Source organism: Antechinus flavipes, chromosome 6 (genome assembly GCF_016432865.1).
Source record: "Antechinus flavipes isolate AdamAnt ecotype Samford, QLD, Australia chromosome 6, AdamAnt_v2, whole genome shotgun sequence".
Lineage (NCBI taxonomy): Eukaryota > Metazoa > Chordata > Mammalia > Dasyuromorphia > Dasyuridae > Antechinus > Antechinus flavipes.
The window spans coordinates 160,765,554-160,780,529 of NC_067403.1; the positions used below are offsets into that span (position 1 = coordinate 160,765,554).

General features: G+C 33.3%; 1 protein-coding gene and 1 long non-coding RNA gene across 3 annotated transcripts in view; one reads left to right on the forward strand and one right to left on the reverse strand.

Moving 5' to 3' along the window:
• ANTXR2 (ANTXR cell adhesion molecule 2) overlaps positions 1 to 14,976 on the forward strand; it is a 221,844-nt gene that overhangs the window by 12,421 nt on the left and 194,447 nt on the right. For both annotated transcript variants that reach the window (XM_051966005.1, XM_051966006.1), the window contains exons 4-7: positions 2,744 to 2,825; positions 7,748 to 7,855; positions 7,955 to 8,023; positions 8,713 to 8,793. In XM_051966005.1, the coding sequence (XP_051821965.1) occupies positions 2,744 to 2,825; positions 7,748 to 7,855; positions 7,955 to 8,023; positions 8,713 to 8,793 (340 nt within the window). The remainder of the gene's footprint in view (positions 1 to 2,743; positions 2,826 to 7,747; positions 7,856 to 7,954; positions 8,024 to 8,712; positions 8,794 to 14,976) is intronic.
• Positions 789 to 14,680, reverse strand: LOC127540981 (uncharacterized). Its single transcript, XR_007948329.1, has 3 exons — positions 14,249 to 14,680; positions 13,252 to 13,312; positions 789 to 988 (listed from the first exon to the last, which is right to left on the reverse strand). It is a non-coding gene; the product is annotated as an uncharacterized LOC127540981 (long non-coding RNA).

Sequence of the window (14,976 nt, forward strand, 5' to 3'; positions counted from 1 at the left end):
TAGGTTTGATTGTACACCTAGTTTCACCTTAAGTGCTTTTTCTGCCTCCTCCATCGACATGGAAATAGTAGAATCAGAGTCCATAGATCATTTGTAATGAGAATAGATTTTAAAAAATAAATAATGGGAAAATCTATATAATATTTTTTTCTGTTTATTGCTCTTGGGGTGTTCTGATGTAGTTGTATAGCACTCCAACTTTTCCACAATTTAATTTTCTTCTTCTTTCATGCTTTCATGTAACTCTACAATGTGAAAAAATAAAACATTAAGTACTAGCTAGGGCAACTTTGCCTCTACATATCTGAGACCATAACAGGGAACTGGGGAGCTTCTATGTGAAGGAGAATAAGGAAGTCCCCTCATGGAAACCAAGGGAAAGTGACATTTTACATGGTGAACCTCCAGCTACTACAATTCTCTTTGAAAAAGTTAAAAGGTGTGCTAAAGGACACTGTTGATTTTGGATTTAAAAAGATTATGTAGCAAGAGTGAATGAAAACATGTGAAAAGTTCAAATGCTCCCTTAGGTATTTTGTGATATTAAGATAAATTTAGAAAAGGCCTTTAGTTACATTTTGGTTGGACTCTTTATGATAGGAAGGCATGGTTGAAAGTCATCTGGGGTAGTGGGGAATGAATGAATTGAGAATTGAGATCACAGATTTCCATTTGTGGATCTGAGTTTCAATATGGTTATTGTGAGGCTCAAAGAAGATATGTATCAAATAGTATGTAAACTTGGATATATATATATATATATATATACACACACACACACACAAATATAAATATAAAGAACAAAAATAATTTTTTATCAGTCTTTTCTTAATATAGGGTTGGGAGATAAAGCATGTGAATTTTAGTGTTATCTCTGACATTGATGACTCCATGACCTGGGCAAGTCTCTTGGGCTCATTCCCTTCCAGCTCTTGATTGTTCTTGCTGCGGTTTTACTAGTATGTGGAACTCTTATCAATATAGAACTCTGCAAATTAAAACAAAACAAAATACCAAATAAACAACAACAACAAAACTTTTTACTCCAAAAAAAAAAAAGACAAGTATTTATTTTCACTTCATCTCACCTAGTTTACATCTATTACAAAAGAAAAACAAAACCCATGTAACAAATATCTATAGACAAGTCAAACAGAACTTTGCATCGGTTGTATCCAAAAATGTATGTCTGACTCTGGATCTTGAGTAAGTGATTTATCTGTTAGGCAGATAGGGAACATGCTTCAGCAGTGTTCTTCTGAAATTGTGTTCTATAATCTCATTTGTCAGAGTTTCTAAGTTTTAAAAAGTTGTTTTTCAGGTGTTGTTTTTATATAAATTGTTTTCCTGGTTCTGCTCATATTTTACTTGATAGCACTTTGTGTGTGTCCCTTTAGGTTTCTTTGCTCAACTGTCTTTCATTGTGTTCACATAACATAATTTGTTTGGTCATTTTCTAATTGATGGGTGTGCCTTTAGTTTCTAAGTCTTTTCTCCTCCAAAAAGGAGCTGTTATAAATATTTTTGGGGAAAGAATCATGGGTTCTTTTCTCATTTCTTGAAGGTGTACAAGCTTAGTGGTGTGCCTCTGGGTCAATGGGTTGCATTGCTTTAATTTGGAATTTGGAACATTTTACACATCATATGGTATTGATAGTTTCAATTTATTTTATTTTTGAAAATTGCCTCTATATTCTTTGATCATATCTCAATTGGGGAATGTTTCTTATTCTTAAAAATTTTAACAAGTTATTTATTCTGAAAATGAGACTGTTATCAGAAAAAAAAAACTGCTACAAAGATTTTTTTCTAAGTTTAGCTACATTGGTTATGCTTTAAGAAAATCTTTGTAATTTTATGTAATTGAAACTGTCTACTTAATCTTCTTTTTCTTTTTATCCCTTGGTAATGTTTTATCATGACCTCTTACTTTATACATAAATCTGAAAGTCAAAATTTTTCCTTCTTCTTTTAAGCCATATATCCATATAGAATTGCTCTGAAATTTAAGAAATTGCTAAGGCCCTAAGACCTTAAGTGATTTGTCTAAGGACTTGAGTCCTTAACCTTGTTTGGGTCATGGCCTTCTTTGGCAAGCTGATGAAATCTTTGAATCCATTTTCAGAATGTTTTAAAACATAATAAATAAAAGATGAAATTTTAATAAGAGACCAATTATGTTGAAGTATAGTTTTCAAATTATTAAAACAAGACTCCTGATTAAAAACTCTTGCCCTCTGGTTACATAGGTATTATATATCAGAATCAGAATTTAAATCCAGGTCTTGCTGATGCCAAGGCCCATTATCTTTTCATTATGTTATGGTTACCTCTTCTGTTGAAACTTTAATGCTTTAGACATATAAGCATAATTGCTTCTATAATCATTATAAATACTAATTTTATAGATAAGCAAACAGGGGCCCAGCAAGATTAATTTAGTTGTTTACAATCCACATGGCAGCTTTTAAGGTAATATATGTGTGTGTGTGTGTGTGTGTGTGTGTGTGTGTGTGTGTGTGTGTGTGTGTATGTTTTTATTACTAGTATTAAGTGTCTATATACTTTAGCAACTGTACATTTATTATAGGCATTTGTAAATGTTAATAAGTTAAATATGTAGAATATAGACTATAAATATAAGACCTTTAGACAAATGAACAGTTTATATTTCTTTTGAAAAAATGTATTATTGTTTCATTTATAAATTTATTTTGTGATATTTTAAAAATTATATTCACAGAGCAAAAATCACTGAAGGCTTAAAAAATTTAAAAGATGTCAAACCAGCAGGAGAGACATATATCTATGAAGGATTAAGATTGGTAAGTGTATTATACCTGTGATTATGGGAAAATGTGCTTTCTTTCTTTGTCCATAGTAAACAATTTTTTTTCAAGGTGAAGGGAACTGACTTGGGATTTCATTGATTTAGTGAACTTCTGGGGGAAAAAATGAAAAGATACCACAAGATTGGATATGGGCAAATATTTTATTTATTGATTATATGATGTTTATTTTTTCTAAATAATATTTTATTTTTCCCTAGTCACATGTCAATAAAATTTTTCGCATACAGTTTTACAAGATTTTGTGTTTTAGACTTTTCTCCCTCCTTCCCTTCTATTCCCTCATCTAATGCAGTTTGATATAGTTTGTACATATGCTATCATGTAAAATATATTTCCACATTAGTCATAGTTGTGAAAGAAGAAATAGATAAAAAGGGGAAAAAAAGAAAACACGAGAAAGAATAAATTAAGTGAAAAATGTGTTTCAATTTGGATTCAGAATTCATTGATTCTTTCTCTGGATATGCATACCATTTTCCTTTGTGAAAACTTTGTACTTGTAATCATTGTGGAGAATTATGTTGCTGAGAAGAACTGAGTCATTCTTAGTTGATCATCATAATATTGCAAATATTATAGATAATATTATTCTGGTTTTGATCATTTTATTTTCCATCACTTCATACAAATCTTTCCATGTTTTTTTTTTCTGAAATCTGCCTATTCACCATTTTTTATTACAAAAATGGTATTCCATTACATTCATAAGCCACAATTTGTTCAGCCATTCCCCAACTGATGAGTATTTCCTCAATTTCCAATATTTTACCACCACAAAAAGGGCTGCTAGGTATGTATGTATACAAACTTTTTGTTTGTTTGTTTAGAATCCCTGCTCTAGAATTTTTTAAGTATATCATTGTGTCATCTGCAGAGAGTGTAGTTTTATTTCCTCATTGTCCATTGTAAGTCTTGATTTCTTTTTTGTCTTCTATTTTTTTCATAACCTCTAATCCTTTTATATTGTAACTAGCAAATCCTGTGTAATTATGATTATGACTCCCTGATTTGAGTTGTTTCTTTCTGGCAACTTATAGTATTTTTTCTTTGACTTTATAGTTTTGAAATTTGGCTATAATGTTCCTTGAGATTTTTATTTTGGGATTTCTTACCTGATGTGATTGGTGGATTCTGTCGATGGCTATTTATCCCTTTGGTTTCAGGATATCAGGATAGTTTTCCTTGATAATTTCTTTAAAGATGATGTCCAGGTCCTTCTTTTGATTATTTCAGATAGTCCAATGATTTTGATCTTGTCTCTCCTGGATCTATTTTCTCGGTCAATTGTTTTTCCTATGAGGTATATATATATATATATCTTTACATTTTCTTTCATATTTTTCAAATTCACCATTTGAATTTGTTTGATTGATTTGTAATTTCTCATACTCATTAGTTTCCACTTGCCCAATTATAAGTTTTAAGGTGGTGTTTTCCTCAGTGAACTTTAGTACTTCCTTTCCCATTTGGCTAATTTTACTCTTTAAGGAGTTCTTTTCTTCAAGATTTTTGTACATTCTTTTCCATTTGACCAGTTCTATGTTTTAACAAGTTTTCTAAGCTGTTGACTCTTTTGCTCATAATTCTCCTGTATATTCTCATTTATTTCCCCAATTTTTCTTCTCTCTCTCTCTTTGTATGATTTTAAGTTCTTTTTTGAGGATCTTCCATGAGTTCTTTCAGGACTTGAGACCTCTTTTTGTTTGTGGTTTCCCTCATAGGTGTTTTGACAGTATTGGCCTCTTCTGAGTTTGTCGTACTCTTCTCTGTCACCTTAATAATTTTCTAAAGTCAACTTCCTTATTTATTGCTTTTTTTTGCCTGTATTTTTAGGCCTTTCCTCTTTCTTTTAACTTTAAGTTCTGCTTCTGGGATAGAAAGAATATTTTCTCAGACTTCTTGTGTCTGTGGTTGCAGGCTATTTACCTGGTACTGCAATGGTGTTGTGCTGAGGACTATGGGGAATTCTTGTATCTATTGTTGTACTGAGGGGGTATTTGGGGGAGGTGACTGTCATGTGTTGAGGCCAGAAAGGGTGTTTCTGCATATCCTTGGGGCCACACTAAAGCACATGTCAATCTGATCTCTGAAGGTTTTCTGTTTGCCTTGAATGTGCTGAATGGTGGTGACATTCATGCTAGCAACTGCCTGTTTGCTTAAGCACTTGTAGGGTGGGCATCTATTTATTTGTCTGGGGCTATGCTGAAGCCCTTGATGGTCTGGATGATGGAGGATGCCAGTTTGTCCAGAATTGTGCTGAAGTAGGTAGAGATTTGGCCACTGGAAGATGCCTTTTTGCCTGGAGCTACATTGAAATATGTGGTGGTCTGGCTGCTGGAGTGTACCTGATTGCTGATGGCTACACTGAAATTTATGATGGTTCCCAGAGTTGGAGTCCTCTGGCTTTCCTGGCCATGCTAAGGCATGTGGGAGATCTGGTGTTGATATTAGTATGTTCTACCACATTGGAACTTAAGATTTCCTGCTGGTTTGTTGAGGTGGGGTTTGCTGCCAGTTTGCTGGGAAGCTTCCTATCCTGAACTGCTCCCCTACCTTGTACCTAAGTGAGATGAACCCCTTCTGTCAATCACCCAAGTTTTATGGGCTAAAAGATTGTTTCACCCTTTTCCCCCCCTGATTCTGCTGTTCTAGGACCTGCCTTGGAGTGCTAGTTTATGGTTGCCCAGAAGTGAACATGGGAGAATTACAGTACTCGGTGTTGACTCTTGTAAACTTGTCATGTTGCCTTCTCGTAGTTAGTATGGATAAATATTGTCCTAATTTACTGATTTTCAAAAAAAAAAAAAAAAAAACCCAGAATCTGTAAACTCTTGGCCAGGGAGCCTAACTTCAACTCCTAGGAAAATTTCCCAAAGGAACATTAAAGAGATAGTTGAATTATGTCTAGGGAAGTAGGGATTACAAAGAATCAGCATAGTTTCCAGAACAGCTCAAACAGCTCATGGCAGACAAAGAATGGGTATGTGGTAAATATAGTTTACCTAGATTTTAGCAATCTTTTGATAAAGTTTCTCACAAATTTTATCATGGAGAATCCAAGCACAATTGCTTGGATAATAATACTCAAAAAGTGATTGTCCATGGTTTAATGTCAGCAGAGAAAGAGGTATCTAGTAAAGTACCCTAGGGGTTTGTAGTTAGCCCTGGGCTATCTTAACATTTTTTACAGGCTTAGAAAAAGGTCTAGATGACTTGTTTATCTTTGAAGATGACACAGAACAGGGAGAGAAAACTAATGCAGTGTTCACATGTGAGGAATCAAGATAATCATAACAATATGTTGATTATCATGGGCTTGAGTCGTTCTGAGACAATGAAGTTCTATAGAGATAAATGTAGTCTTGTACTTGAAATGTAAATTTATTGTAAATAGTGACTGTTTCATTCATTGTGCTACTTAATAGATATATGGTAATTTGTTGATACAAAGAATTATCAATATATCTATTCTGAGAAAAAATCTGGGTATTTTTAGTGGTCTTGTAAGCTAAGTATGAATTAACAATACAGTGTGACAGCCAAAGTAACTAATGCCATCTTGGTCAGCATTAAGGACATAGTTTCTTAAAACAAGGTAGTGATAATCTTAGTATAGTGTTATTTCAGGACACCAAAGTTTGAGGACATTGATAATCTGGAAAATGTTCTGATACAGAGAACCTCAGTGGTAAGAATTTTAGTTTGTAACATATCAGGTTGGGCTGAAGGGACTGGGCATGTTGAACGTGGAGAAGTATGCCCATTTTAGTTGGCTTCAAGTATTGGAAGAGCTGTCATGTGAAGAAGAGCTGTGATTTATTCTGAGTTTTTTTTTTTTATGTCCAGGTTTTTAACTTTTCAATTTGATGCTTCTGTGGGACTCTTTCTACCAATATAGATCAGTAGCTGTTTAGTTTTTGGGATATTGCCTCAGGCACTGAGAGATTGTTATTTGCTTAAGGTCACTTAGTCATCATCTCAGGCTTTGAATACAGGCTTTCCTGACTCTGAGACTGGCTGTCTATCCACTGTGCCACATAATTTTTTAGGAAGATAACAGAGTTATGAATAGTATATTGAAAAAGTACTTTGTATTTAGTAGAGGCTTAATGAATGGTTGCTGAATGAGTAAGTGTATCAGACTTAAAGACACAGAAGACTTAACCATTCAACTTTTGAATCTCACTTGTCAAAAATGGATATGATAATAATACTTTTACTATACATGATGAGGATTGTTGTGAGGAAATTATTTCCAATAAATATATAAATGTAAGTTATTCTCTTGTGATTATGTCACTTCTAAAGTTCATGATATTTATTACATTGTAGAGTGTTATCTCTGTTATTGATACTACAGGATAATTTTAGAAGAGTTGTGTTGGATCTAAAGTAGATATAAATTCTGTGACAGAAAAACTTAATTTGAAAGGGTATCAACCCTGGAATTAGGAGACAAGTTCAGATCTACTTTTAATACCCACTACCCATATGACATTGGGCAGATCATTTCAGTTCCCTAGGATTTGATTTTCTCATCTATAAAATAAAGGGATTGGACTAGAACATCTCTGAGGTCCGTTTTCATCTATAGTTCTATAATCCCGTGATCTTTAAAAAGTTTTTCATTTTATTCATAATAGCAAAACATAACACATATATTACTAATATATGAATATTATATGAGAATAATATCTGAATACATTTATAATTATGTGATTATTCAATTAAATATATGCATATATATGCTATTTGCATAAAATGATCAGTAAGAACAGAATTTAAACTGTCAGCCATTGTCATTTTGATTTTGTAAAATTTTAAAATTTGTTATAAAAAATTGGTAAAGAGTAAGTATTCAGCTATGAACAGGAAATATTTCTTTTCATTTTCAGGCCAATGAACAAATTAAGAATGCAGGAGGATTGAAAACTTCGAGTATAGTGATTGCACTGACGGATGGAAAGTTAGATGGTCTGGTGCCCCAGTATGCAACAAAAGAGGTGAGTCTCAAACTGAAACTCTGAAATATGTTCTGTTGCATTTTGTCATGGAGCTTTGCTTGTGTAACCTAGTGTTTAAATAATGGCTTTCTTTGATAGGCAGACGTATCCAGGACCCTTGGGGCTAGAGTTTATTGTGTTGGAGTTCTTGATTTTGATCAAGCCCAGGCAAGTATATCAGATTTATAGCTTTTTCTCAGTTCAGAGTGATGTCTTCTAGAATAATTGTTACTGAAGTATGGTGAAAACAGGATTCATGGAGATTTCTATTAAGATATTTTATCTCCTATGTCATAAATCAATAAACTCAGTGAATAGGGTTAGTGATTTAGAAGGTATCCGTTATTGTAGAACAAAAGATCTCAGAAATTAACCTTTCACCAATTGATTTTGCAGGGTTGGGTTTAAAATCTCTTTCCTTAAAATAAACTTTGAATAATATGGATTTTGCAAAGAATAATTTTTTCCCTGAATTTTAATGCTTATCTTTTATTTTTTCTTTTCCCTTTCTGAATTTTGGAAGTTTGCATGATTTCAATAAACAGATCCAAGTTTATCTACCTTAAAAGTGCCTTACATTTAATTTTGAAGTAAGGCATGATTTGTGACTCATGTAAGTTGATATGTCTAAGTCCTTCCTTAGTTTAGTGAGGATAAATTGACATAAATCACCTTGGTTTACAAACCAATTCTATGACCATCTGTTGCATTTAATTCTTAATAAATATACCATATTGCTGTATCATTGCAATTGTGACAATCTTATCTTAGGATAACTGCTTAAAATTTACTAATCTTTAAGTACATCTCTATCATCACATCCTTGTCAATCATTTTTTTTTTACCATTTTTTAAAGCTTGAAAAAATTGCTGATGCCAAAGATCAAGTATTCCCTGTCAAAGGAGGATTTCAAGCCCTTAAGGGAATAATTAACTCTGTGAGTACTTTGACTTTGTGGAGAAAACTTTCATAATTATATACATATTTTGAGTTGACATGAGGTGATCCGGAAAACAAACTCATGTTGCTTTTGTTTTGAAGAAAGGGAGTTATATGGAAAATATAACTTTTTTAATGACTGTATTTACTAGTTGTAAATTTATTATTTACTGGTTGTAGTTTAATATAAAATTTCTGGGTTTAAATTCCAAGTGAGACACTGATAATTAAGGCATAATCTCTAGAGGAATTAGTGAATTTAATTTTGTGTTTTCAATTGTAAAATTTTCAAGGAGACTTTGTTACCAATCATTTATTCCAGTGGTGTCAGTGAGGCCATGACTTTGTCTTGAATCCCTTCAGGCTGCATATTGAATTAAGTTTAAAATCTAATGTTTATATGTTTTCTTGTACTTTGATTTATTTTGTTAAATATATCACAGTTAGATTTTAATCTTGTAATCACACTGTGTACTGTAGGGCCTTTATAGACAAGGCCAGTGCTCGACACCTTTGAATTACTCAACAATTAAGTAAGAGTGACCTGGAAAAAGTAGCATCATAATATTTTTAACCTCAGAAGGGGAAAGGTTGTTGAAAGAATGAATAAAGCATTTATTAAGCTCTTACTGTTTATAAACCACCATGCTAAATACTACTCATACAAATAGAAAAGACAATTTCTGATCTCAAGAAACTTGGATTCTAATACAGAAGGGCAGGATGTGTGAATGGTCACAATTGCAAATCATACAGAAAGGTTCTGTGACCTTTAATGGTGTAATAACAAAACATATGTTAATGTTTCTTTAATATCATTTCTCCTGAGAATATGGCATCAGATTTTGATGTCAAACTATTTGGAAGTGCCAAGGACTTTGGAGGCCAGAACTTTTTTTTGGGTCTTCATTAGCTAGGGTTGTAGTACATGCCAGAACTGTGGCTAGGATGTATCTAAGCAGAAGTTTGCCTCTGGGACTAGAGCATTGCTATTCCTAAGGCTCTTGGGTACATCTCTATCAGAGACTGAAGGGAGATGGATAGGACAATGGTAGTGGTGATGGATGGCACATACTTCCTCTTGTCTTTCTCATATTTGTCTTGCTTGTCTGCATTGTTGAATGATGGTATTGGAGCAACTGTTTGGAAGAAACTATAGAAGCAAACATTTATAAATTTTTTATTATACTCCAGGCACTGTATAAGCATTGGAGATAAAAAGAAAAAAAAAGGAAATAGCCCCTGTCCTAGTTTAGATTACCTTCTAATGGGGCATGTGATGGGTGCATATATCAAATATGTGAATATTACATGTATACATATAAGTATATATAAATAAAAGTACCTTTTTCATTTTGAAATAGGTTTGGCTTGCAGAGCTTCTTTAAGAAAGCATAATTTACTTAAAACATTTTTTAGAGATTGTTTGAGAATGACGTATTTTTTATTATGATTAATGACATTATTTTTCTAAAGTTGAACTATCCTGGTGTCCCTGATATAACACAACTCAGTCATAATAAGTCATTTCTTGGATGATTTGTTGCAGTTTGGTTAATAAGATTTCATTAAAAAATTTACATAGTAAGACAAAGGATTTTGGTAAAGAGTCCTTTATTTTTTCACTTTTTGAGAATAATTCATATAGTATTATTTTGATTGTTCTTTAAAACTTTGAAAAAATTCTCTTCAAACTATTAATGGAACCATCAGACTGTTTTTCCCCCACTTGGCCATCTCATCCTTTCCCACTTCATGCCAACCCCAATGTAGTTCATTTACAACTAGTTGTATTTTTTTTTTTTTGAGATTGGATTATTTAAGATCTCTAGTTGTTTTCTGGTAGTTTAGATATTTCATATTTTTGAAAGTTTTCCTCTCTTTTGTGTTCTAAGTTTTGTTTACATATAATTATGTAAATCTTAATATTTTTATTTCTTCTGGTTTTCTTGTGACTACCTTTTTCACTTGCTATTTTGTTGATTTGATTTTCTGCTTTCTTTTTAGTCAGATTTGCTAAGGTTAATCAATTTTTTTTACCTTCAAAAATGAATTTATAGTTTAATTGATAACTTTTATTATAGTCTTTATGTTTTTCAGTTTATTAACTTTTTGCCTCTAATTTTCAAAATCTTTTTTTTTGTATAACATAACATCAGGAATATGTGGTTCTTCCCCATTCCCACTCCTGACCTGTAAAAAATAATTTAGCCATTGGTCTGGGAACAAGAAACTAGGGACTCAAACTTTTTCACTATACATATGCTTTCTAATTAAAAAAAAATTGTGGAGCCCAGAAGGTTTTTTATTTGAAATTAAATTTGTCTCTCTCTGACATTTATTAGATATACCTTTCTAACTAAGGGAAGAAACACTTTTGAAATAAAAAAGCAGAACTTTCAGGCTTCTCTCAGTAGAGATTTTTTATTTTTGTTTTTGCTTTACTATTCTTATCTGTGAATGTTAACAAAAATTATCATTACATATTTGTGACATTACTGTATTCATCAAACTAAAATACCAGTAAATACTATGTATCTTTTAAAGCAGAGCTTTTCCTTTAACTATTAACTCCTTCAGGAGCAACAATCTTAATTTCATTTGACCTTTAATTATGATCTTAGGAAATTCCCTTAACATTTGAAGGAAACCCTCCAAAATAAACACTATTCAGAATGGATTTTATTGAAGTGGACTTTTTGTAAGTTTCAAAATGTATTTTTTAAGTGGAAAGTATTAATTCTTTTATTTAGAAGAGACTTTTCAGCGCTTTAAATATTTGGTTCCATTATGAAACAGGACTTCTAGTGGACAAGGCAAAATATATTCATTAGTTAAAGAAGTATTGTGTGTTTAATAGTAATAAATGATGTCTAAAAGTCTTTTGCACTTTTTTCTATATTCATTAGAGAACAATAATGTGGCTGTATGGTTTTGGTAGAATGAGAATTGGATTTGAAGCCAAAGCTAGGTTTGAATCCTGGACCTGTGACTTATTGCAAATATATTTTTGGGGAAGATCATTTCTCTTTTAGTTTTTTTCATCTTTAAAAGGAGAACATAAATTGTATGACTTCTAAGGTATTTTTTTCAGTTATCAATCCTGTTGTAGAATGAGTTGAATATGGCACAATTCTTTAAAAATATTGTAGGTAACTGTAAAGTTGAATTTCAACTAATCAGATACACACTTGTTAATGTGTTATATATACTGTGCAACAAAGACAAAACAAATGAACAAATAATACAAGAGGATATAGTTTTACAGCAAAATTTCATATGCAGAATATACATTAGCAGTTGAGATTATACTAGAAAGGTAAAAACAAAACAAAGAACAAAAACCTTTGTAAAGCTCCCTACTGACATTCTACTCTTTCTGTAGATGTAAGTTAAGAGGTTAACTTTTGAAATATCCACAGTCTTTGGTAATAGCTAATCCTTCTTTTGTTCTGCCCTCCCCTCACTATTCTCCTGGATTTGTAGTCTTGAACTCTCTTCCCATTATCCCCAGGTCTAGTTGTTGACTCTAGCCATTTCTGTGGCCACAATTTTTCTCTCTTTTGTTCCTTAGTCCCCTTGCATAACCACAGTTCTAGTTCTAGCCTTTATCACATACAGTCTGGCTGATAGTTTGGATAGTGTCTCTGTTTTTTAGTTTTCCCCTTCTCTAGTATGTCCTTCCCATAAATACCAACTTATTTTTCAAAGATATTTTTATTTGTTTATATGCTTTCCTCTCAGTGTAATGTGAAGTCTTTGTCAATATGTAAGTGCAGATTTGGTGAGTTACTTCTGAAAATGTATTATAGAGATTTTTCCTTCAGAGCAAGTGTAGGTATCTGCTGACTGTTTACTGTAGGCTCACTTTGAGGGTATGTAAAACCTTCTAACTGGCTGCTGAGCCAGAACATGCTGACAAGAGCCTAGAATGGACAAACTCTTTCTCTTTTCCCTGGTGGCATTTGGGTCAGGAGGAGGAAATGCCATGGGTCCCAGGATAGGAGGAAGGAGGGAGAGCAGCTGCCTGCTTCTACTGCCTTATTTCCCCAACTGGCTTCCATGTGTCTGTGAACATATGGCACCACTGTATCTTTTGTCCCTTTGTATTTACCAGACTTGGCTACAGCTGTTACCAGCTCTAGTTGCTGAGGGGACTTTTGATGACTCTTAAGATCTTTCCTGTGACCACAGAAAAGTACATCTCTCCCCATGACATTTATACTAAAGAAATCCCTTAGATGAATTTTATCCTCTTTTTCCCACATTTTTTCCACTCATCTAACTTGAAATTCACAAGAGAAAGTTAAGCTGTAATCCCTTGTTCTGGGGACTCTGACCAGCTAACTCTTCTATTCTATCACAGTTTGTTGATTACCCCCCCCCCACCCCCCCACACCCTTTTACATGTCTGAAGTTCTTTGTTCAGTATCTGCTACAGTCTGCTTATACTTACCATGTGCCTTCTGGGTGACACCTATCTTTGTTTCTTCTGTGGCAAACAGAGGTGTTTCAGGCTGAACAAGGGGTAAAATACTCTTGTTAAAAAGACAGGTCTTGGCTGCCATGGTATAGGGATGAAGATCAATAAAGACACTTTTCTGTTTTTTAAGTGTAACTTAGTCTGCTTCCTTTTAAGTTCATGTTTCTATCATGCTTTAAGATTTACAAAATGTTTTTCTCACCAAAACTCTCTCTAAGGTAAGCAGAATAAATGTTAGTTTCTCTATTTTAGAGCTGAGGACATGGAGTCTAGAAGGGTTTAATGTACCCTTGTCACTATAGCTGGCATATCAAAGAGACAGAAATTCCATTTCAGATCTTCAGGAGTAAGTTCAGGAGCCATTCCACTGTGCCATGCTATCTCTGAAAATCACGACAACTCAATCTGGTGACCTAACCTGCAAGATTTCTTCTATTGTTAACAATATAGCTTATTCAAAAATAATTTCTCAGTGTACCAGAGACAGGAGTTTTAAATTAAACCTGGTATCTTTCCAAACTATGTTTTAAAAAAAGAAAACCAAATAATAGCACTGGTTTGTCTAAATTAAAAACAAGGGACCAAAAAAACCCCACAGTTATGAACATTTTGGTTTTTACAAATTTTAGTTCCTTTTTCTGAATTTTAGTTGATTCAGAAGACTTTTAGTTTTCAATTCCTTTTTAACGCTAACACACACACACACACACAAATATAAGCAATCATTTCATTTATTGTTAAAGGTATTCTCTCGTACTTTGGATTATCAACTCTTTCCCTAGGAACACAATTTTTGCACTGGCTCCAGTCATGCTTCACTTCCCATGTCCTTAGATTCTTTCACCATGACTCCCCTTCCCCTTTCCAAAACCCTTTCCAAAGCCCCCTCCTGAAGCTTTGCTCTCTGGATTAGTGACCCCTTCCCTGGGACTGCCATTTTGGGAAGTACCACAGCCAAAATGTATCTCACCTATGTCTGGACTCACTTTCCAGATTTTTTCTCCTCCATTTTCTTTCTTCTTTCCTGCTACATTGTCCCCTGGGAGAAACCTCTGACTTGCTTTCCTTATCTCTTTCTTGACCCACCATTTTATCCATACATGAAATCTCTTTCGCCTTAGTATAGTTCCCCTGTATTGAAAAATGTGTTATATTCTCTAATGTCTTGAAAATGTTTATTTGATTTCCCTACTAGCTTTCCTACTAGGTTTTGTCCTAGCCAGCTTGTCTTTGTGGCTTAAGTCCTTGAGAAAATAGTCTATATATAATTGCCTCTTCTCTCATTCTTTGTTCAACTCTTTATAGTCTGGCTCCCAGTCTCCACTCTGCAACCGTTGAAACTGTTGATCTCTAGAATGAGACTTCATTGTCTTGGTTCTCCTCTGTCTCTGTTTCCAGTGCTAGCTCTTCACTCCAAAGCTCTCCCCTAGAACTCCTTCTTGTATTACATTGTATCTTGGTCATATTTTTGTACCTGGTATAATATATTACTCAGATTATAGGGGTTCAATTAATCATGTATACACACATACATACATACACATACATACACAAACACAAAAAAGATCTTTACAGCTACCTATACCTCCCATACAAACTCCAAGTAAAAGCAGTTTCTCAAGACTGTTAAAAAACAGTTCATGAAACTAAAATCCACTAGCAAGGAGATGAAAAGTAAGCACTTAATAAATGCCTTAT